Here is a 23,438-nt window from a genome sequence, read left to right as displayed (position 1 = left end):
CTGGGCCTCCCGGCGGCCCGCGGACGCGGCGGCCTTCGGCCCTGCAGATTGGCCTGCGGGCCGTCTCGCCTCCGAGCGCTGCATCTGTCCTCTCTCAGCACCTCGGCAGAGCGGAGTTGGGCGGCGGGGCTAGAGCCCTGCCCGCCCTGTTCGACGGCCCAGAGCGCTCGAGCGGTGAGTCTGTTTCCGATGTCCGCTCCTGACGGTCGGGGCCTCACTTCCAGCAGATCGGGGAGACGCCCCCGGCCCCTTGCTCCTCACGGCTCGGGGACGCATCTCTCAAACCCCCCACACCCCTAGTTCCTCACGGATCGGGGACGCCTAACCCCAGTCCCCTGTCCCCTGGCTCCTCACGGGCAGGGGGCCCTCTCCCCCCAGCTCCCCATCCCCTTGGGAGACTCTTCCCCCAATCTCCCGTCCCCTTCTGGGAACCCTCTCCCGGGCCTCCAGTCTCCTGTCCCTCATTCCCCACGGGTCCGGGACGCCTCGGGTCCCCGCGCCTCCCCACCTCCTCGCCCTCGCTCCACTCCCAGGAGGGAGCCCCAAGGCAACTTCCTCTGCCCTGCTTCCCCTCACCTCGCGTTTTTCCCTTCCCAGAAAAGGAAATTGCCTCTTGGATTTCCCCGTCCTTCAGAGCTGTTACCAGCTTAAATTATTAGTTGTTTTTTGTTTGTTTGTTTTTGTTTGTTTTTTTTTTAATTCCCGGCGACTCCCTGTGTCACCATCATGGGAAATATAGTCTTGGATTCCCTGTTAAACTCTATAAAGGTCCCAGGAAGCAAGTTTTGAAAAAAAAAAAAAAAAAGATTCAGATGACACGAATATTTCCTCCCCGCCCCTGCACTCCTTAGTTGTACGATTGTTCCAGGCTCTGGGTTGATAAAGCTGTTCCTAGTATTTGGCTTTAGGGGAACTCCAGAGAGAGTTAGGACTATCTTGAATGTGAACAGAAAGCACCTAAAGTACTAGCAGCTTGAATGTATAGTGTTTGTTTCTCCGAGAGCAGATTACTGACTGTCTTGCTACACAGATCTTAAAAAAAAAAAAAAAACCTTATAAAGAAATTCTGGTGGCCTTGTGAACTTGACTGCTGGCATTTTATCCATTCTCCTTTGATACCAGAGAAGATAGGGGGCTTTTCTGATTTTGAGGTTAGAAAAATTAGAATCTCAAATGGGTTAAGGACATTGTGGCCTTGTGACTCAAGGAAAGAATGTGTTTCAGGCATTGGTTGCCCATGTGATGATTACAAGGATCGGACTTTCAACCTCAGTGGACTGTGTTCATGACTATATTTCAGCAGAGTAACATGGATACTTGGTAAATTTCTGGCAACTTGGACTGTGAATGAAATTGTCCAAATCCTTGCCTCTTGGAAAATAGTGTCCAAGAGGAGAAATGCAAGTTGAATTGGGATTAAAAATTTAAGAGCAATTGTTTTTGTATCATATTTTGATCATTGCAGCACATTTCAACTCTGTATTTTAGAAATAAATTTTAAGGAGTTGGTAAATATTTCCTGTGTCTAAAGTTAGGAACAAATTTGTTAGTATTTTCTTTTACGTGGTTTTTACTTTATGAGTACATAGCCATGTATGAATTCATTTGACTTGTAATTGACTCATTCAGGACATAACTTGTTGATTTATTTAGGTTCACACATTTCTCCCAATAGCATCTGTTCATCTCAGAGGAACAGGTTTTGGTGGATCACCCCTGTCCCTTTACACCAAAACATTTAATAGTATTCTTTTTAGATTGTATATGCCCAAATACTAATAGGTGAATTTAAACCATGATTTATGAAAAGGGTAATTTCAATATGTATTCATATTGCAGTTGAAATAAGTTGGCAAAGGTTAACATTCCACAGCATTTAATTAAGCAGTACTTAACCAAACTAGATTCCCAACTGCAAAAAGAGAATGGCAGTCATGAAGCTCTTATCATACAAGTTAAGGAACATTTGAAACTTTGTTTCATCCTCCTCTAATCACTTACATAAAAACCACATAAATAAGTAGAAAAGGAGCTGTAAAATACTTATTTTATAAAGGCATGTTAATTCATGCTTATGTTAGCGTATCTCAAGCCTGTTTTCATAATAGCTCAAGAAGTGGATCCTTGTGGTACAGAATGAGATTTAAAAGAATCTTGATGGAGTGTGATATTTTCTGTATATATGCCATATTCATTTCTACTGCAGACTCAAGTCACTTTTAGTTCTCATAGTTTTAATTAAAAATAGCTATTCATTGTTGTTAAATTAGAAAAGTGGTTTTCATTTAGGTCATTGCAAAATGTAAAAACTAAAGGAAAAAATATTTTAACTTGCCAAAGAGAAAATAAACATAAAAATATCAAAAGGCACTGAAAATACCATTTTTAGCTTAATTTTTACTTTGCAGTGTAGTTACATGAGACTATAAACCGTAGATTAAGCTGGCAACTATCGGCAAAAGCTTATTTGTAAGATATAAAGCTTTTAAATCTGCTGCTTATTAAAGCATGGAACATAATGTGAAAGTAGTTGGGTGTCATCCATAGTTTTTAAGAATGTGCACTTTAATGTCTGCATTTCCACAGTGGCATTCCTTTTAAGGAATTGTGACTGATTAGACAGGTTTGCATTAGCTATAAAAGGAATGCATTAGCTATAAAATATAAAAGGTCTCTTCAAATCTAATGATCTTTGAGTCTTTTAAATTGGATAAGAAGAAGGTAGTATATGACTTATCAATCAACTGAATTTTACTGGTATACAAATGCTGATTCACAATAAGGGGGCTAGGGAAGAACAGAGTTACTTTAGGTAGAGGGGAGTGAAGGGAGGGGAGGGGTTATGGGGGTAAAAAAGATAGTAGAATGAATCAGCTATTATTACTCTATGTGCACATATAAAACTAAATGACTGGTGGGATTCTACATGATGTATAACCAGTAGAATGAGAAATTATACTCCATTATATATGATGTATCAAGGTGCCTTCTACTGTCAAGTATACTTAATTAAAACAAATTTAAAAATAAACTGAATTTTAAATTGGACATTGAGAAGAAAGAAAGACTAAATTCAGTCTTGTTTACTGTTGTTCTGGCTAGCACTTTGCTATGTGCTCTATGGCTAAACAACAAATATTTAATTTCTAAAAGGTGATTTTACTAAAAAGATAGTTAGATATAAAAGATAAATATATCTGGTATTGTCAAAGATATAGAAAATGGGCTCTCATATATACTTTGTAAGAGTGAAAAATTAGAGAGTCTTCAATATCTTTCAGATAACCAACATTACCTATCAGAAAACCTCAAAAGTTAAATACCGTTTGACCCAATTTCTAGGAAATTTACCTAAGAAAGCAATTAGACACAATAGATATATGAGAAGGGAAATAACAAAGAATATACTCCTAGAGTGGCATAACTGTCATTTGTCCTCAAATCTGAATGGGCACAAAGGCGGCCTTAGACTCCATCTTAGGACTCATACATGATTAGTTCTGCCTTTTGCCAGCATCTTGCAGTCCTACCTTTCTTTCACTCTGTGAGCCTTCCCTAGGAGTACACATTAGAAATAATAAGGCTTTGAGAACTATTTTTAATTTTTCAAAAAATATTTCAAAAGTAAGTAAAACAAAATGCTAAGTTTGTTCGATAGTTCTTTGAAACTATCAACTCAGTGTAATAATGCTGGAGAGCTTGTGTGTGATAGTTATGGTCAATACCTCAGTTCAGTGTAATTAAAGAAAAGGGCAATAAATCTTAAATGCTATTTCATTGACAGATTTGTCAAAACGCAGATAAACATGGTGTAGTGCAAAGTGCACAGTTTCCAGGGTCAGGTAAGCTTGGGGTATGATCCAACTCTGTTACTTGCTAATTTGGTAATGTTGGGCAAATTACTTAACCTCTTAAAGCTTCATAGTTTCTGCCTTGATAAGTGGAGGCAATAAAATACTTCATAAAACTGTATGAAATAATAACACATGCATTTCTAGGCACAGTTCTAAGTGGTTTACACATAACACATTTAATCTTAGCAATAACTTTCAGGTGGTTCCTATTGTTAATTCTATTTTACAAATGAGGAAATTGAAGCATGGAAAAGTTATATAACTTGCCCAAGTTGTACACCAAGTGATTGGAAGAAAAGAGTTCCTCTTCCGCCAGAATTGTGCCTTGTCCTTTGTAGGTTCTCATCATATGGTACTTGAAATCTTAGAGGCAAATAAGGTGTTGGTACTGGTAAAAAGATTGAGGACTAGTGTCATAACTCTCTGTGTAGCAAAATGACAGGCACAATTTTTGTATAAAAATGAGATATTTGTGGGGATATTTTTCTACTATGTTGACTAGAGCTTGCATTCTGCTTCTAGAGCTTATCTGGCATATATTACCCTCAAGGGTAACTACCTAAAATAGACCTGGTTACATGAGCTGTGAATTACTTTTAGACATTAGCTTCTTATGTAAGTACCATAGCAGTTTAAAACTTGAAAGCTGCTCATGAAAGTGGTAAGTTTTCCATTGGCAAAGAAACCTCACTTGTTTTTCCAGTCATAATAATGAAGCATAGTCACTTGATCTGACTGAAGGTAAGAGGACATAAAGACATACTTTTTAAAAAAATTCCATTCTTTCTACATAGTAGAAAACCCCTCACTTGAGCATTTGGAAATAGAATTTTAAAATTTCATAGAATTTTGGATTTAGAAGAAGAAATCCAGATCCAAACATTTAAATAAGTTTAAACGTGCCCTAAATTACACATCCAGTAGTGGTGTGTGATCAGTTGATCTTTGTTTACTGCTGTTCAATCACTGTCCTGCTAACCACACTATTCTCTTCAATTTAGGATATTTGAAGGAACTTCAACATGATTAAGGCCTTCAACAGATGCTTAATGAACACCTATTAATATGAATTGGCTTGTGCTAATGAAACTTAGACGTCTTAGTCACAGGAAATAGACATGTGCTGATAATATGATATAGGGGTATTACAATTGAAGTGATTTTCTTTTTTTAACCTGATATTTTCATTCAACTATGTTGTGAACTCCTTAAAGGACCCAGGCTTTGTGTACTACAAGTGCTTTACACAGATGATGATATATATTTTTTGAAGGAGAGAATCCGATAACTTAGAAATAGTAGTCATGAAGCAAAGCTCAAAGCACCTTAGGAATTATTTTGTAAATAACATTAACATAGCTGATGTATATGAACTTGCATAGAGAAGCTATGAGATGTGTGTGTATGCATGTTAAGGCATTTTTTTCCTTGCTATTTTTGCAGGACAATTAATAAGTTACTATGAGTCTGTTAAATTGTGAAAACAGCTGTGGATCCAGCCAGTCTGAAAGTAACTGTTGTGCTGCCATGGCCAACTCCTGTAGCACTGCAATCAAAGATGACAGTGTAAGTGGAAGTGCCAGCACAGGAAATCTCTCCAGCTCCTTTATGGAAGAGATCCAGGGATATGACGTAGAGTTTGACCCACCTCTGGAAAGCAAGTATGAATGCCCTATCTGCCTGATGGCCTTACGGGAAGCAGTGCAAACACCATGTGGCCATAGGTTCTGCAAAGCCTGCATCATCAAATCCATAAGGTATGTGAACATAAGAAAGAATGGTACCCTATATCAGAACCAAATGCAAAGAACAGTATTACATAGAACACAGGCCATCCCAAGAATCTTCTTACACATAAAAAGCTACTTAGGAAAAAAAAAAGCAATGAACAGAAAATTGAGAGATTCGTATCCCACCTCCTACAGTAATGCAAAAAGTTAATTTCTGTTTCTTCCATTCACCTGACTTTCAGATAAATAAGAAAGTAAATAGCTTAAAACTATTCTAATGTAGACTAGGGGATGACTGGATGCTTTTAAGATGTACTGTAAATTATGCTTAAGTATGATAATCTAAACCATATAAAGAATGCTGATTCTGTAAGTGATCGGTTATTCTGGTTTTAGCCATGTTAAATTTTTGTTTACCTGATTTCTCTCAGCAACTGTGAAGTAGCCAGTATTTTTTTTTTTAAGAGAGAATTTTTTAATATTTATTTTTTAGTTTTCGGTGGACACAACATCTTTATTTTATTTTTTTATATGGTGCTGAGGATTGAACCCAGCGCCCCATGTATGCCAGTCGAGCGCTCTACTGCTTGAGCCACATCCCCAGCCCATTACCAGTATTTTTAAAGCAAGTATTAACTGAAGGCTATGCCTTCATAATATGTCCATAATCTAATCCCTTCTTACTGCCTCTCTGACACTACCTTTCTGAATCACCATCAGCTTTAACAGGTCTTCCTGCTTCTACTCTTGTCTTTTCCCTGTCTCATTATAGCACCCATAATGAACCTGGTAAAATAAGTTAGATGATGTCACCTCTGCTCAGAACATTGCGGCAGATACAAGGGTAAAAGCCAAAGTCCTTAGAAGAACATGTATGATAGGCCCATGATTCATTTTCTTTCTCCTCTTTACTTTGCTCACTTTCCTTCCATTTATTCCTCCTTTGCCGTTCATTGAACATGTCAAGCATGCTCCTTCCTTAGTGAGTTGCTTTAGCTGTTCTCTTTGCTTAGAACTTTCTTGCTATGGTTAACTCTTTAACTCTGTCCATTTGCCTGAAATACCATTCTCTCATAGGTTTGCTGGACACACTGTTTATACCACATCATGCCTCTACCTACTTGTCTCCAACAATCCTGGTCTTCCTTCTTGGCCATACTTCTCATTTTTTTTACCTAAGCACTTTTACCTTCTAAGACACCAGATAATTTAAGCATTTGTTATCTGCTTGCCTAATTGAAGGTAACCTCCTTGAGAGTAAAAGTTGACAGGTAAATGAGAATATCTTTAGGTGACTAAGGATTTTAATGCAGGACAAAAAAGGTGGAAGAGGAGATTTGTGTTCTTCAATAGATAGCCATCTAGTTATATTGGTGAAATCATTCCTAAGTAGATTAGTCCATCTCTGGCTATTAGACTCATAAATTTTTATTTCTCAAGTTCTATACCAGCTTTTCTATAAAATTTGAAATTAAGGTAACTATATCCATTCTCGGTACTTAGCTTAATTTAAGTTACATGGGAGTGTGTCTCTTTTCTCAATTTTGAAGGGCGGTGTGTTGTCCAGTGTTGAATTTATAAAATCTATTTAGAGTAGGTTTTCTCAGTCTTGACACTGTTGACATTTTGGGCCAGACAATTTTTGCTGTGGAAAAAGGTCCTGTTTGATGTGGGATATTTAGCTGAATGCCTGATCTGTATCCACTGAATACTAGTGTCCCCTCTTATCCAGCTGTGAGATGCACTGTCTCTTATGGGCAAAATAGCCCCTGGTTGAGACCACTGGCTTAGGGTATATAGGATAACAGCTTTAAAAAGGCCCCACCAGGGGCTGGGGCTGGGGCTGGGGCTCAGCGGCGCATTTTCCTGGCATGTGTGAGGCACTGGGTTCAATTCTCAGTACCACATACAAATAAATAAGTAAGTAAGTAAGTAAATAAATAAATAAATAAAAATAAAGATCTTTCAACCATTATTCTGTTTATTAAGATTTTTAAATTTATACTGTATTTAGATAAAAATGTTACCATATTTTGAATTGTTGATTTTCCTGTAGGTAGAAATGTGCAGTATTTTATCAGGTGCAACCCATGCCCAAGAAGGTAGCTAATCTTTAGCAGATTTTTAATAGCAGAATATTTATGAAATTAGTGAGACAGTGGTCTAAAAGAAGGTAAAACCCACAAAAGGAAATGTGAGGTTTTCTCCTCCCCTATTTCCCTCTAAGCTAGAAGTGGCCACTTGGCCCCAATATTCTTAAAGGAACTGCTCTGAAATTCCTCATGGGGTATAGTCATTGAAGGAATCATAATGCATTTCAGTCTAATTTCATTTTCTTTTGGAATCCTTGCTAATATAGTGGATAAAGGTTTTCAATTTATTTTGTAAGGTTCATCTTAATTTTTTATTAGATAAGTTGCTTTAGGTTTGACGCATGTGTTTCAGTAAATATATTCGTGGCCTCTTATGCTCTCAGAGTATATTCAATGGTACAATAATAACATTGTAAAATCCAAGAGAGGCTCCAAAAATTCAGCTCTTTCACCTTTATTCAAAGTCTCTTGACAACAGAACTTTTTTCCTAGCACAGCAGCTAGCACTGTTGAGCATATAAGAGGAATTCACCAAATGTTTGAGTGATTGATAAGGCTTCTGTGGACTACTTGACCCATCACATTTTGTGATTGAGTATTGAGATATTCCAAAAAGTTAAAGGGGAATGACACTTAAGCTGGAAACAAAACAAAAACATTGGGAATCAGGATATAGAGGTTCTTTAACTCTACTGCACTGCACCATGTATGTACAAATAAAGGAAATCTTTTGTTCCCTTCAGCTCAAATGTCATAGTGACTGATTTGGATTAAACCTTAAAGTGAGGCTTCATGAGGATATTGCTAATTGGTTATATTTTTGCTTATGACTTGAGCAGTATACTGAAGACATGTTTTAAGTATTGTGAGCAGCAAATTCCATTTTACAAGTATACTCTATAGGTGCTGACAGAACAGAGGCCAGCCAAACTGTCAAAATTTGCATTCTTAACTTGACTTATTTTATGCCAATAAAATATTTTTATTCAATTAATTATTCTGATTATTTAGCTGGAATTTGTCCCACAGTCTACCTGTACTTTGGAAGCTAGTTTGGCTTTTGATTACCTATCAATAGCTAGTTTGTCAATGGTAGAGTGCTTGCTTAGCATGTACAAGGCCCTGGATTTGATCTCTAGTACTGCAAAATAATAATACTTATTTTATAAAATAATAGTTAATAAGCTGTCCATAAGAGAACTTTTCAAATCCAGGCATGGGAGTTTATGCCTGTGATCCCAGCTGCGTGGAAGCCTGAGACAGAAAAATCAGAAGTTCAAGGTCAGCCTGGGCAATTTAGTGAGACCCTCTCTCTAGGTAAAGGAGTCTGAGGATATAGCTCAGTGGTAGAGTGCTTGCCTAACATTCATGAAGTCCTAGGTTCAATCCCCCAGTACAGCCAAAAGTGAATTAAAAGAATTAAAGTTAGTTTTTCTAATGTGAATGTTTAAATCTACTAGTTGTATGTATCTTGTTTCTTTTAGGGATGCAGGTCACAAATGTCCAGTTGACAATGAAATACTGCTGGAAAATCAACTCTTTCCTGACAATTTTGCAAAACGAGAGATTCTTTCTCTTACGGTAAAGTGTCCAAATGAAGGTTGTTTGCACAAAATGGAACTGAGGCATCTCGAGGTATTAAACTTATTTTCTAGCTGTTAGCATGTATGGAAGTCAGTTTCTAGAGTAGGAACTTTGTTGTGTTTATCTGTATTGCCAGTACCTACCATATAATAATTGGTTAAATTCTTGCCAAGTTCTTACTAATCCTTAAGCAGAAGCCAGAAATTTTTTATTCTGTCTACTCTGGCTTTGCCCTGTAATTAAAAAAAAAAAAAAACTGCAAGTTTTTTGGTTAAATTTTGCACCAAATGAAATGCTTCTATAGTTTCAGATTAACTGAAGCAATCAGATAATAAAAGAATTTACATTTAAATACAAATAAATCAATTATTTTTAAATTAGTTCAATTTAGTTACACATAATATTTTTTTTAATATTTATTGTTTATTTATAGGTGGACTCAATATCATTTTATTTTTATGTGGTGCTGAGGAACGAACCTGGTTCCTTCCGCATGGTAGGCGAGCGCTCTACCTCTGAGCCACAACCCTAGCCCTACACATAATATTAGGATTCATTTTGACAAAATTATACAAGCATGGAATATAATTTGGTCTAATTCAGTACTTCCCCTTTTTCTTCCCTCTTTCTGTTTCTTACCTCTGCTTTACTGATTTTTCTCATATAAAATAAATAAATTCTTAGCTTGCAGATTTTTATCAAAAATTATTTTTAATGTTCTGTTTGAAGTTAAATGTTTAAAACAGATTTGCATCCTGCCCCCTTTTACTTAGCACTTTTTGAAGGAGTAGCCCTTTTAAAAGTACTAAATTGCTAATCTAGAAATCCTCTTTTCCCTAATTGAATGAACTTGAGAATTCACATTCCCTTTATAAACATGCAGCCCACAACCATCATTTGAAAAAAACTCATTAAGTCCTTCATATTGTGAATGTTTCTGTGGTTTATGTTAGATTATATAGGTTCAGTAGCCAGCTATATAAAAGAGAATGGTATATTCTTAGAAGAAATTATCTTTAAAAAATTTCTTCAGGAATAGCAAATACTAATCAATTATTTTTTTTCTATATTACAGGATCATCAAGCACATTGTGAGTTTGCTCTTATGAATTGTCCACAATGCCAGCGTGCATTCCAAAAATGCCAATTTAATATTCACATCCTTAAGGATTGTCCGAGGAGACAGGTTTCTTGTGTAAACTGTGCTGTATCCATGGCATTTGAAGACAAAGAGGCATGTACTAATTTGGATTTGTTAATTCCACTACTTCTTTTTTTCTTTTGTTTTGTTTTTAATAGCCAAAACCAGATTACCCATTTATTTGACCAAGAACATTAAAAAAGACCACAAAATTAAACAATCTTTAATTAATTAAATTCTTATAGAAAACTCAGTCACAGAGCAAGTACTTATTGTCTTCCCCCTGTTTTTGAGGATTGAGAACTCCCAATATTCTTTGGAGAATAAGCAATAATTTTGTTGAATGTTGCCAATAGTCAGAGCATCCATTTACACAAACCGGTAGTTCCTATTGCACATATTAACTCCACTACTTCTTAAAACAATTTTTTAAATGTATGTCTGAGGGAGGTAGCAATAGACTAGGTACGATTACAACTCAGTCTATTCTATCAATTTTTAGAAAATTGATTTTTAAGGAAGAAATGAAAGTTAGATAAATCATTAATATGTATGGAGTTTATATTTACATGTCTTTCTTAGAAAACATTATTTATGTTAGTTACTACTATTGTAGATCTGCAAGTGACAAGTCACTAGAAAAGGCTTATGCTACTTGACTGTTCATTTTTATGTATTTTGATGACCATTCTGATTGTATACAAACAAGTAGAATGGCTACTATATAAGACTATATAAATTATTTTACAAAAGAAAAAGAAGTTATTCTACAACTATTATGAAGAATAAATTAAATTTCACAAGTGTGTTCCATAGCTGATAACCCAGTGTGCTATTATATTCACTTTCAGTATGTGTGTTATTTCAATTAAAAAGTTCACTTTTAAAAAGAAATTTCACTGTGCCTGACAACATCATGATAACAGGGCAGTTTTTTTTTTTTCTTTGAGAAACTAGGTTAAATAGTTTTATATTATGTTGTCAATATCAAAATCAACACTGAAATCCTAATTCTTGATCCCTATCCTTCATATTATTGAAATAACCTACTTATAACTTTTATGTTCTTTTATAACTAATACTTAGTTCTTTAAACTTCAGTTCTTATAAATTTGTGTTATAATTTTTCTTACTTCCCTTAGCAGATCAAATATATTATACTTAGTTGAAATATTCCCAAAAAAGTCAGCTAATTTGCTAAAAATGTAGAAGTCTCAGTCATATTTTGAGCAAATTGACATTTCCTTCCAAAACCTGAGTAAATTAGATGAAGTTAACCTGAAAGTTTTAATTATTCTTCAACACATCATCTAAATTAAAATCATTGTATTCTAGAAAACAAGGCTCACCCTTCTGAGGTACTAGAGCCTCATGCCCTGATAATGCATTTGTTCTTTAACGGCACTGACAAGAATTTTAATTAAATGGTCATGCTGCTGCTGAAAACTTGAAAGATTGCCTTTTATAGCATTGGTAGATGATATCCAACTAGCTATAGATAGTCTGCCTTGGGTTAAAAGGAAGTACTACCATATTCTTTGAAAGAGCTAGAATGATGAATGAATCTCATTATACTAGTAAAAGGAGATAAGTATCCTTTATATATGTTTTGCACATTTTTGCTTTATACAAATTAATGTCCTTAATTTGTGCATAGTGAAAAAAATCACTTTTTACAAAAATTTTTTCAAATTTTCTCATGCTTTTCTTGTATTTCTCTGATAACATTCAGATACATGACCAGAACTGTCCTTTGGCAAATGTCATCTGTGAATATTGCAATACCATGCTCATCAGAGAACAGGTATAATAATTCTATTTCATAAACTAGTATTTCCACAATAGCTTAAAGAAGTGTTTTTTTTTAATTGATAATTTAAATCAGTAAGGCAAAATCAATATGCATTGTAGAAGTATTAGAATTGTGCAGAAATTTTTCATTTTTCACATGAATTAATGTAATTGGGCCAGGGGGTATGGCTTAGTGACAGAGTGCTTGCCTAGCATGCAAGTTGATGGATTCAATCCCTAGCACCACCCCCAAATTAATAAACACTTCCAAAAGAGTAAAACATTCAGTACTTCTAAAGTGCCAAAAATTCCTAGGTTGTTAACATAATAGCAAGGGTCCACATTTAAAGAAAGAAATGCATATATACACACTGAAATGAGGATCATAGTTATCCAGGGACTGGCTGAAAGAATGAGTGAGAATAATGAAACAAAAGAAAGCAAATCCTGTTTGGTAGCAGAACATTATTCATAACCCCTGAAGCATATAGGAAGATTTTTAAATTTTCAGAATTTATGGCCCCTCTGTTCAGTTGTTCATGAGGCCACTAATGGAGTATCATCAGATTTAGCAGTTACAATAGAAAAGTATATATTTTGATTATTAATAAAGAAAATTCCATCTGATTGCTATCTTCTGGCATTCAGAGAGTTTACCCACAAAATATTAATATTAATCACTAAACATATTTGCCCATGAAATCTGCATACCCAGAGATCACTATTGATTAACTTACAAAGTAGAAGCAGGCAAGACCTTGATTAAATTTTTCCATTTGTCTGTTAATTGAGTCCCTTAGTTTCTTTTTAACAAAACTAGTTCAAAGGTGTTAAACTTCTTTTTGCTTTTGAAGTCCCACCTCCCTGGTTTTCCTCTTTGCTCTCTTTTAATATTGAAAGAAACCATGTAGCACATTTAAAACTCAACAAAAATAAAATTAAAATGTAAGAAAATATTCTATAGTAGGAAGCATCAGAAAACCTAGGATTTGATCCTGGCTGTGTCATTAATTAGCCCTTTTATCTAAACTATAGCAAAAGTAAAATTTCTAAAGAAAATTTGACACTACTTTTAAAAATATTATTCTGTAATGGATCATGTTCTAAAGAATGTGTCTTTTGAGTCCCCAAATTTAAGACTTTCTTTAGAGCTTTTAACAGTGTGCTTTTACTTTCTAACATCTGAGTCCTAGGATATGCCCAGGTTAACAAAATGTAAGAAATGTATGAAAGGTGATCATGAGGGAATTAACGGATCTAGTCAGTGACTTTAATGTGTGCAGTTCCTTGGTCCTTAGTATGGCCTAGACCACAACTCAACTTGGTTGAGTTTGCAGTTGTAGTTGTCAGAAGGTGTTTTTTTCTTGGAAGTGCCACTAGAGGGTGCCAATTCCGAACAATAGGAATAAAATGCCTTTTATGAAGTGAATTTTAGTGAATTTGTAGGGTGTGTTGTATTATGAGATGTTGATATTTTATTTCTCTCTGACTTTTTGAAGTATTTTTGTTTTAATCTTTGTGGGCTACAGGGTTCTGTAATATTTTAACTCTTCCATTATGACCCAAAGGCAATACATAGTTTTGTTTAGGTGAAACAAATTTCTTTTTAAATGTAATCTCATTCAGCTAGAACATCCTCTGCAGGGAAAAACAGTTTTCAGCCTTTGTTTTGATTTTCAGATGCCTAATCATTATGATCTAGACTGTCCAACGGCCCCAATCCCATGTTCTTTCAGTACTTTCGGTTGCCATGAAAAGGTAAGTTTTCTTTTTCCTTTGAATTCTTAAATATAAATCAGAAATATTCAGTTATATAGTCTAGTGGACAGTCTCAACAGGAATGTACATGTTTATAAAACAGCATGATAAATTATATAATGAAGCTAAGTACTGATGCTGTGAACAGAAGCAAAAGCACACTTACCAATGCTTAAAGCATTTAGACAGACATGAAAAAAACGTGATGTTTGGGCTAAATCTTGACAGAATAAAAAAAAAAAATTGTTCAAGAAGACAAGAGAAACAAAAGTGAGTGTAGTGAACAGTACTAGAAATAGGTGAACCAGACAAGAAGAAAGTATTGTTATGGTCTCCCAGATTAGCTTTGAGACTACTGATCAGGAATATTGGATTTCTAACATACATAAATCACAGTTTATGAAAAGCCATTCTTTGGAGAGTGCAATTATACTTTGGCTTTTCTGTATGTTTGTTTGTTTATTTATTTATTTATAATAAACATACATTTAATAATTGAAAAGATAAAGTAAAATGGTATTTGGTATGATTATATTTTGTGGAAAAGTTCTGTATTCATGTACATGAAGAAAAGGACTTGAAAATCAAAATATTTGTTAATCAAAATATTTGAAAATCAAAATATTAAGTTAGGGAGATATATATAACATTTTCTTTCTAATCTATATTTTCTATGGTATACACAGTTTCTCTTATAATAACAATTTTTGTATCATAAATGTTTTTCATACAACAGGATGTTTTTAATGATCTTAGAATAGTATGGAGACAGCAAAGATTCCAGTTGGCAGTAGATTCGTATTACAAATAAGGAATTGGGGACATTACAGTAGACTGCCATGATTAAATTTTAAAGGAAAGAGGAGAAAATGCTGTGAACTAGAAGAAGACATAAAATCAATAGCGAGGTTCATCTAGTTTTCCTAATGGGAAAGATTTTAATAATTATATTCTGAGGGAAGGGGTTAGAGGAAGAGAACATTTGGAGATAAAGGAGAAAGGGGATGACTTAGTAAAACCTCTGAGGTGTTAAAAAGGGCTGGGTGTCCATTAGAGCACAGGTGGAACATTCATCTTGGATAAGAGGAGAGTCATCTCTTGAGTCAGTAGAGGAGGGTAGGTATGGATACTGACATTTTTGTAGTTGGGATGAAGATTTAGCCAAGTGTGTTCATAGGTAATCTCAGTTTTTTAGTGCACTCAGAGCAGCGTTCATCTCATTAAGAATCTGGTGAAGGCAAAGGATCCTCTACTTCCCTCTACAACTTTGTAGAGGATGCAGGGAAATAGTGACACTATGTAAAAGCCTCTTATTTGTCTTGGCCAGGTCCTTTCCTAGTCTTTAACAGTGTCTGTTCCCACCTAAGGCTTGTGTTTGGTTTTTAGATGCAAAGGAATCACTTGGCTCGCCACCTGCAAGAGAATACCCAGTTACACATGAGAATGTTGGCCCAGGCTGTTCATAGTTTAAATCTTGCTTTCGATGCTGCCTCTCCATCCCAGATGCCTTCTGGGTATCGCCCAGAAATTGAAAATTTCCAGGAAATCATTCAACAGTTAGAGGGTCGCCTTGTAAGACAGGACCATCAAATCCGGGAGCTGACTGCTAAAATGGAAACTCAGAGTATGTATGTAAGCGATCTCAAACGGACTATTAGAACCCTTGAAGACAAAGTTGCTGAAATTGAAGCACAACAGTGCAATGGGATTTATATTTGGAAGATTGGTAACTTTGGGATGCACTTGAAATCGCAAGAGGAGGAGAAACCTGTGGTCATTCATAGTCCTGGATTCTACACAGGCAAACCTGGATATAAATTGTGTATGCGCCTGCATCTTCAATTACCAACTGCTCAGCGGTGTGCAAACTACATCTCACTCTTTGTCCACACAATGCAAGGAGAGTATGATAGCCACCTACCTTGGCCCTTCCAAGGTACAATACGCCTTACGATTCTGGATCAGTCTGAAGCACCTATAAGGCAAAACCATGAAGAAATAATGGATGCCAAACCAGAGCTGCTTGCCTTCCAGCGGCCCACAATCGCCAGGAACCCGAAAGGTTTTGGCTATGTAACTTTTATGCACCTGGAAGCCCTAAGACAGAGAACCTTCATTAAGGATGATACGTTATTAGTGCGTTGTGAAGTCTCTACCCGCTTTGACATGGGTGGGCTTCGGAAGGAGGGTTTTCAGCCACGAAGTACAGATGCAGGGGTGTAGCATCCCCCTCATTTGTTTAAAACAACAAACTGTATGGAAAAAACAGTGCCTTCCCTTGCCTTGTTCTCAATAATATGCAAACAAAAACGCAGCAGGAAAGATGTAATACCCACCAGTGAATGTTGTTAGAGAGGTTGCTTCTCACTTTTTCCTGTTACAAATATCTGAGGCAGGTTTTTTTTAGGGATCTACACCTTCCATGCTTTTTCAGAAATGTTATATCTAAAGTGCCTGTGGCATGCAGCAGCTGTTTTGTCAATGAGTATACCTCTTTGTTGTACTTTCATGGGCATTTACTCCAGTGTCTTATTGTCACCGAGCCCAGAGTTGAATGTGGAAGCTCAAACCTTTTAATAATAATGAACTTTACTTTAAAACTTCAGCTTATTTTTATATTATTGTATATAACATATTAAATGTGAGAATCACTACTACCTTGTGCTAGTGCCAGTCTGAAGAGTTGTTGCACTAGAGTGAAGTTCTCATTTTATTTCACCTCTTATAGATTTCAGAGGATTTGAAGCATAATCCCTGGAAAGCTTAAGTTCTCATGTTAGCTAAGGATATTCAGGGACTAGTTTAACCCTGAATATAACCTTACTTTTTTAGTATAAACATTTCATCTGTTGAATAAAACCTGTTGAAGGGTTTAATTCTGCATTGCTTATATATTTCCTATGACCACAAAGTGGCAGCTTCTCCAGAGTTTATGCTGAGAACCATATGGATACCAACTGCTCAGCATTAAGCTGTGTACCTCTTTTAGTCTGTTTAGTGCAGAGTGAATGCAAAGCCCTGCACATGGCTTCTGTGGTTTATATACACAAAATCCCAGCATAAGTAAAAGTGATTCAATTAGTCAACCATTATGACAGTTCAGATTGGTGGTGATAGAAGCTGTATGAGCCAGAAATTTTCAGCCCTTTTCAGTACCCTCTGGTTTAGTTTAATTAAATGGAATGAAATTAACTTCCTACAAAAAAGCAACATTTTTTTAAACGAGATCATAGGAGGTATGTGAATGGTCACTAAACCAAGGTTGGAAGTCATAATGGTAATATCACAAGTTAACTTAAGTCCAACAGCCCACTGCAGGTTCTGAGGGGGCATCCTATGGTATGTATTGAAGTGACTAATAGGGAGAGGTGATGTTTATACTATTATATATTTGTTATAAAATTATACGTATAAGAAGTGGAATCTAGTTCTCAGGGAACCCTAAAACTAGTATGAGTGCTTATAAAGAATCTAAGAAGATTCATCCACTCTTGTTTTATACAAGATTAAAGTTTCTGGTAAAGAGAGATGGTATTGGTCTCTAAGAGGTCAGATCAGAGGCCCCCCCCAGCCGGCATTCAAGATCTGCCTTAATTTCAAGAGGAAGCAGAATGCTTGTCTGTGGAGAGGAGTCTGGTTTTCAGTTCACAGAAAAACAGCAAGTGTCACTATGATCTTTCCCTTTGTTTTTATCAACCCTCTCTCCCCACTCCACCCCATCTTTGAGCTTTTGCTCTGTGGAGTTTGTTATAGAGTGAAAATAAAGGTCAAGTAAAGACCTTGTTTGGCATGATGTGAGTACCACAAGTTCATAGCTAGTGACCAGTTTATTGCCTAAGTGGTTTGTATCTCTTTCCAACCAGTTTCTGAGAATATTTGTAGCACCACCTCTAGGTTGAAAAACAAGTGCTACTGGTGTTCCTGTGATTGTTTTTCAGTGAATAAATAATTATCAAGTTCCATTTTAAAAGTAAGCAGCAATCATTTTTTGTATTTGCTTAGAAAAAACCTGAAAGAAGTAAACATTTTTGATGGCTTATTTTCTTTTTGCATTCTTAGATTTTTTTTTTTTTTTTTACATTTTCTAAATGAATGTACTTTTATCAGAGAAGAAAATTAAGTTGCCACAAAGCATCACACCCCCCGGCCCCACCGCTTTTAAAAAAGGAAATGATATTTAAAAGCTTCCTGGTCAAATTTCTATTAAAAGCAAGTCTGTGCATTAAATACTAAGAAGAGTCATTTCCTGCTTGGTTATGGGTTTGTTTGTTTTTTTTTTTTTTCCCCCCCTCAGGAGTCTTAAAAACAGTTTTTTGCTAACTTAAACTTTTCTTAGCTTCAAGTTTCCCATCTATAAAATTAGTTGAACTAGATGCTTCTAAGGTCCTCTCCCCAATCATAAAATTCTGTCTTTAAGAAATTAAGTTCTAAACAACAGAATATTGATAATACTTAAGTAAGGATTATACCAGTAGAAAATTGCTTTAATTTTTTCTTTGCTGCGATTAATATTGTATTTCAATTTAGTGTGATTGTCAATTAAGTCATATCTTAATTAAAATGAACATTGTGGCATTTTATATCAAACCAGTTAACTTATGTTAGTAATTCATTGTAAATGTAGAGTAGAAATAATCATCAATTTGTCATTCAACTAGATCTCAAGTCTCAACTCAGAATCAAATCAATGACAGCTTTTACCTAAAAAACTGGGTTCAGGGGCTGGGGTTGTGGCTCAGTGGTACAGCATTTGCCTAGCATGTGTGAGGCACTGGGTTCAATTCGAAGCACCACATATGAATAAATAAAATAAAGGTCCATTGACAACTAAAATAATATTTTAAAAAACTGGGTTCATCTTTATAATTTATGAATCTCCTACCCCACTCAAACACTGGTTTCATCCAGTTGGTCTACAAGCATTTGGGCTGTGCATTTATATTTTTGTGAATTGTCTTTTAACATATTCATTTTTTGGCATTATTCTGAGTCATTGCTAAATTTTTTTTTAAAGTCATTTCCTCTTTGTTCAGAGATGTCCAGCCCAATGTTGGATGAAATTAGCTCCAAGTCAAACATTTTACTATTAGAAAATAAGTCTGGATGCTGACTGATAGTTTAGTAGTTTATTACTATCCTTTGGCTATTGTAGCAATGACAGCTTCTGGCTCTCCTACAATATGCTTCAACTTTTATTTGGGGGATGAATAATAGAAGAAAGTGAAATAGTAGTTTTTACCCGAATGTTGGACAAGTAGATATATATTAGATGATCTCTAGCAATTAATTTTTTGTGACTAGTATAATATTATGTTTTCCATTACTGTTTTTTTACCAGTAAGTTTCAGGTAAACTAAGATCATTCCCATGAATTATGAATGCAGTTAAAATTCTTAGAGCAGAGCAAATGCTTGCCATTCTTTTATCCAAGGAGTTGACCAAAAAACGTTTTTAATTATTTGAGAGATTTTTCTAACTTAAGACTTTGAAGTACTTTTCTTTGACTTGGTTACTAATATAGCTCTTTACCTCAACTAAATTCTCCTAATTATACCATCAGGTATGTTTTGGATTTGAGCGCGCGCGCACACACACACCTAGTTCCCTAAAAGCCTTAAAGAAATGAAAAAAGGAACAACAAATACTCATTTCCTTTGAAATATTCTTTTTAAATTTCTAGGTTTAGATTCCCATGATAAGCTACAGTTAGTTTCACAGTTGCTATCATGTCTGTAGAATGGGTTGGCATTTCCAGATTCCTAATATTCAGAAAGGTGATCATTTGAAACCAAACTGACTAGATGTCAACAGGTTCTAACACTCTTTTACAGCCTTCACTTTGAGTCAAGTACAGACACTTGCAAGGAGATGTCTAGTTTCACAAAATTTCACCTGTTTCTTTATGTTTTAAAGCTTCACTTGCTGAAAATTCAGATTATTATAAAATAAAACTGAAAAATAATTCTTGATGGGGAAGATGTTCTGTGGAATGAGATGTGGTGCTCCTTTTCCCATCAAAATGCTTTCTCAACAGGACACTAGGCCTGCCTCTTAAGACAGAGAAGGAGGTCAGGCATGCTTCTCTGCTCTGGAGATTTGCAGCTCTGCAAGTAGTTCAGTCCTCCCAGGAAAATCACCAAAGCAGCAGTAACCACAGTTCGCTGTCCTGGTACCCAGAAGAAGGTAAAGTATATATATATGGGACATGGACACTGTTCTGGTCAGTGCTGAGTCCCCTGTACTTAGCACAGTGCCTGGCACTTAACACACACTCAAATATGTAATAGCATTCAGTGAAAGCAAGGGTGGAAGATCAGATAACCAGTTTGGTAGCCTGTTTGTCATTAAAGCTGTAGGTGGTAAGGCACAGATGTTACTTTTTCAGTTTTTTCCTCCCAGTACTCGATTATGAAATTTTTTAAACATGCAGAAATGTTTAAAACTTAGTGAACATCCACCACCTAGACTCTACAATGACATTTTGTTGCATTTGCTTTATCATTTAATAAACATTGCTTTTAATGAGACTTCAAGTTTGGTTTCTCTTAAAAATTCTCCATCCTAAAATAACTGAACAACTTTAATCAAGTTAAATTCTTTGGGAAAACTTATGATATGTGTGTTGTAACTGGAATTGTAGTCCTTACTTTAAGCTAATTTTATACTTCTGTATGACTATTATGCTGAATTTTAATTTATTTATTTGGCCTGAAGGGGTATTTGTGCATACTATTCTAATGTTCTTTTCACACTTGATAAATTATCCAATTAATTTCTCTGGTGAGAACGTACTTTGGGGTCCATTTGCTTATACAAATTTCCAGGATTATGTTCCTGGGGAGCTGTAGGGGCTGTGTAATTTATCATATAAACCCTAATTTAGGAGCTAAGAGACACTTTCTCCTGACTGAGCATGGACAAATCAGTTTTCTTTGTTTTTATTATGGTTTATTTACCTATAAAGTGAGAACTTGAACTTGAAATTTAGGTATTATGTAATGGGTAACATTTATTAATGTTGAAATCAGTTTTTAAGGGGACTTCATATGAGTACAGGAAAGCTTCTAACAATTCTGTAACTGTATAACAAACTACAAAATGAATCTGACTTTTGAAAAAATTGGAACATCCAGTGGTCAAAGTGTCTTATCTGAAAGCCTTCCGTTGTTTAGAAATTATCTTCCCATGAAATATGTGAGTTTCCTAATCCATTTGGCCTTGGAAAACATGTGCTTTACAGGAGGGAGTGAATGTAAAGATGGGGATGGTGATAGTAATCACAGAAAAACTGAAATTCAGTGTTCAATTTAAGAATAGCTTGTTTTGAAGGAACAGAGGAAGAGAATTATCCAGATTCAATGCAACACCCACCCCTGTACTGCCCCTAACTTTACCAGGAATGGCACCTGAAACAAGCCCTATTCCTGCCCCCAGCTTTGCCTCAGATGTCTTCCTCCGGTCAGTATGGTTGAATTGGTAAGAGTGACCGGTTCCCTCCAAACCCATGTCATGAAGGTAGATTCACATTTATCTCACAAAGGCACCTAGAGTTTTGACTTTAGATTGTGTCTTAGTATTTGCAAAGATATGATCTAACCAATGTTCCTGGAATATCACCTTATTGAATATGAATTTAGAAGAAAACAAATAACCTACTCCTTCTCTGTTGTTATTCCCATACCAGCCTGTATATTGCACCAATACCTTTTTTTAAATTTTTTTGATATTTTGATTTTTTTAATATCTTTATTTTATATATTTATTTTTATGTGATGCTGAGGATAGAACCCAGCGCCTCACACATGCTAGGCGAGTGCTCTACCAATCAATCCCAGACCCAATACCTTTTTGAAAAGTACTTTTAATGAAAATGAAATATAGAGCTGGGATTGTGTCTCAGTGGTACTACAACACTTGCCTAGTATGTGTGAGACACCACTTTCTATCCCCAGCACCACATAATAATGAATAAAGTAAATGTATTGTGTCCATCTACAACCAAAAAAGTAATAAAATTTTAAAATGAATTATATATTAAAATAGAAGCAATATTCCAGGTGGTTTTTAATAACAATTTTTGCTTTAGTATTGTTTTGTTTGGGAATTGCAATTCACTCTGTTGGGAAGAAAGAATAATGCCAGGCAGGGGTTTTCAATCAAAATAAAAAAATAAAACTAGTATTTTCTTTCTTCAAGAAATGGTGAATGAGGACTCATTCTATATACAGGATGCCAGGACATAATGGATTACTATTACATTTTATGAAACACATTTAGGCCCAATGAGAAAGAAACTTCTATAATCCCTTTAAGTCCAATGGAAAAAAAAAAAACCAGGTAAATAAAATGTGAAACCAGATAACAGCATGAAATCTTTCTCAAAAAATAAAGCAAAGCCTCTGTTTTCCCCAGTTCCATAGCTGTGGTATCCCTGCCCTCTCCTTAGCAAATGCCCCAAATGGAATTTTAAATAAAGTTGCCCCCACTGAACTGGAGTTTTGAAATGAAATCAGATTCCCCGCTTCTCCAATTTCCTTCTGGGTTCTTTTTTTTTTAAATTTTTTCCTTCTGGGTTCTTGTCACACAGATTTGAATAATAGAAGTCACAGACAATAATGGAAGGCAAGAGTAAAGAGAGTAGGATTCATGTAATTGAGAAGAGAATAGGTAGAACTCCCTCAATGCTGGGGGGACCTGATAACAGGAAAACCACTCTGGTATACTACTGTAAGGGCTTAAATAGTTTTGGGTATGAGCATTGACCAAAACCTGTTAAACAGGCATTGAAAATGTATCAAGCGTTGGCTGTATCCTTTGGTTTTTGAGTTTTAACCCTTCCAGTAACTCCCATCCAGGTTCACCTCCACCTTCCTTTTTCCTGCCACTTTGGGACAAAGGAGTTGGCTAAAATGTTCCCATCCATAAGCCTCATGGTCTTTACACTTGAAAAAAGGTGTTGAGGGGGCCCATTAATGTGTCTACTAGTAAGTCTCATGGTGTGGGCCCTACATATGAACAACACCTTAACGGGTATGCTACCCTGACTGCCTGATCATTGATTATTCTTACCATTGAGGAGCTATTAAAAGCATTTAGAAAACTTTTATGGGTTAACCCAAGTCTCCTTTTTTTTTTAAGCTTTTTGCATATATCATTTCATTTTTTTCCACTTTTTAAAATATATGTACAAAATGGTGGGATTTATTATTACAAATGCATACATGCACCTGTTCAGCTCCTTTCCCCATTTATTGATCGGGTTGTTTGGTATTTTGTGAGTTCTTTGTATACCCTGGAGAGGTTAGAGGCCAAACTCATTCTCTTTCTTCCTCCCCATCCCGGCCCCCTACACACACACTAACACTGCCAAGGAACCTTTAGGACCCTATGTTTGGGGGCCTTGCTCCTGTTCCATGCATTCTGGCTGGGCTCTAGTCAGTCCTGCCCCTGTGGCCAAGTGCCTTCTCAGGACCTGGTCCTGTGATTC

At 35.8% G+C, this 23,438-nt stretch overlaps 1 protein-coding gene across 1 annotated transcript; it reads left to right on the top strand.

Moving 5' to 3' along the window:
- On the top strand, positions 1–20,478 carry Traf6 (TNF receptor associated factor 6). The gene is made up of 7 exons (XM_015477788.2): positions 1–174; positions 5,298–5,611; positions 9,162–9,312; positions 10,337–10,495; positions 12,135–12,206; positions 13,874–13,951; positions 15,338–20,478. Exons 2-7 carry the CDS (start codon positions 5,316–5,318, stop codon positions 16,172–16,174), a joined length of 1,593 nt encoding a protein of 530 aa, XP_015333274.1. The 5' UTR covers positions 1–174; positions 5,298–5,315; the 3' UTR covers positions 16,175–20,478.
- Positions 20,479–23,438: the final 2,960 nt, after the last annotated feature.

The sequence above is a fragment of the Marmota marmota genome, unplaced genomic scaffold, assembly GCF_001458135.2.
Source record: "Marmota marmota marmota unplaced genomic scaffold, marMar, whole genome shotgun sequence".
Taxonomy (NCBI): domain Eukaryota; kingdom Metazoa; phylum Chordata; class Mammalia; order Rodentia; family Sciuridae; genus Marmota; species Marmota marmota.
Note: the sequence above shows the minus strand (reverse complement) of the source record. Positions and strands in the feature narration are given on the sequence as shown.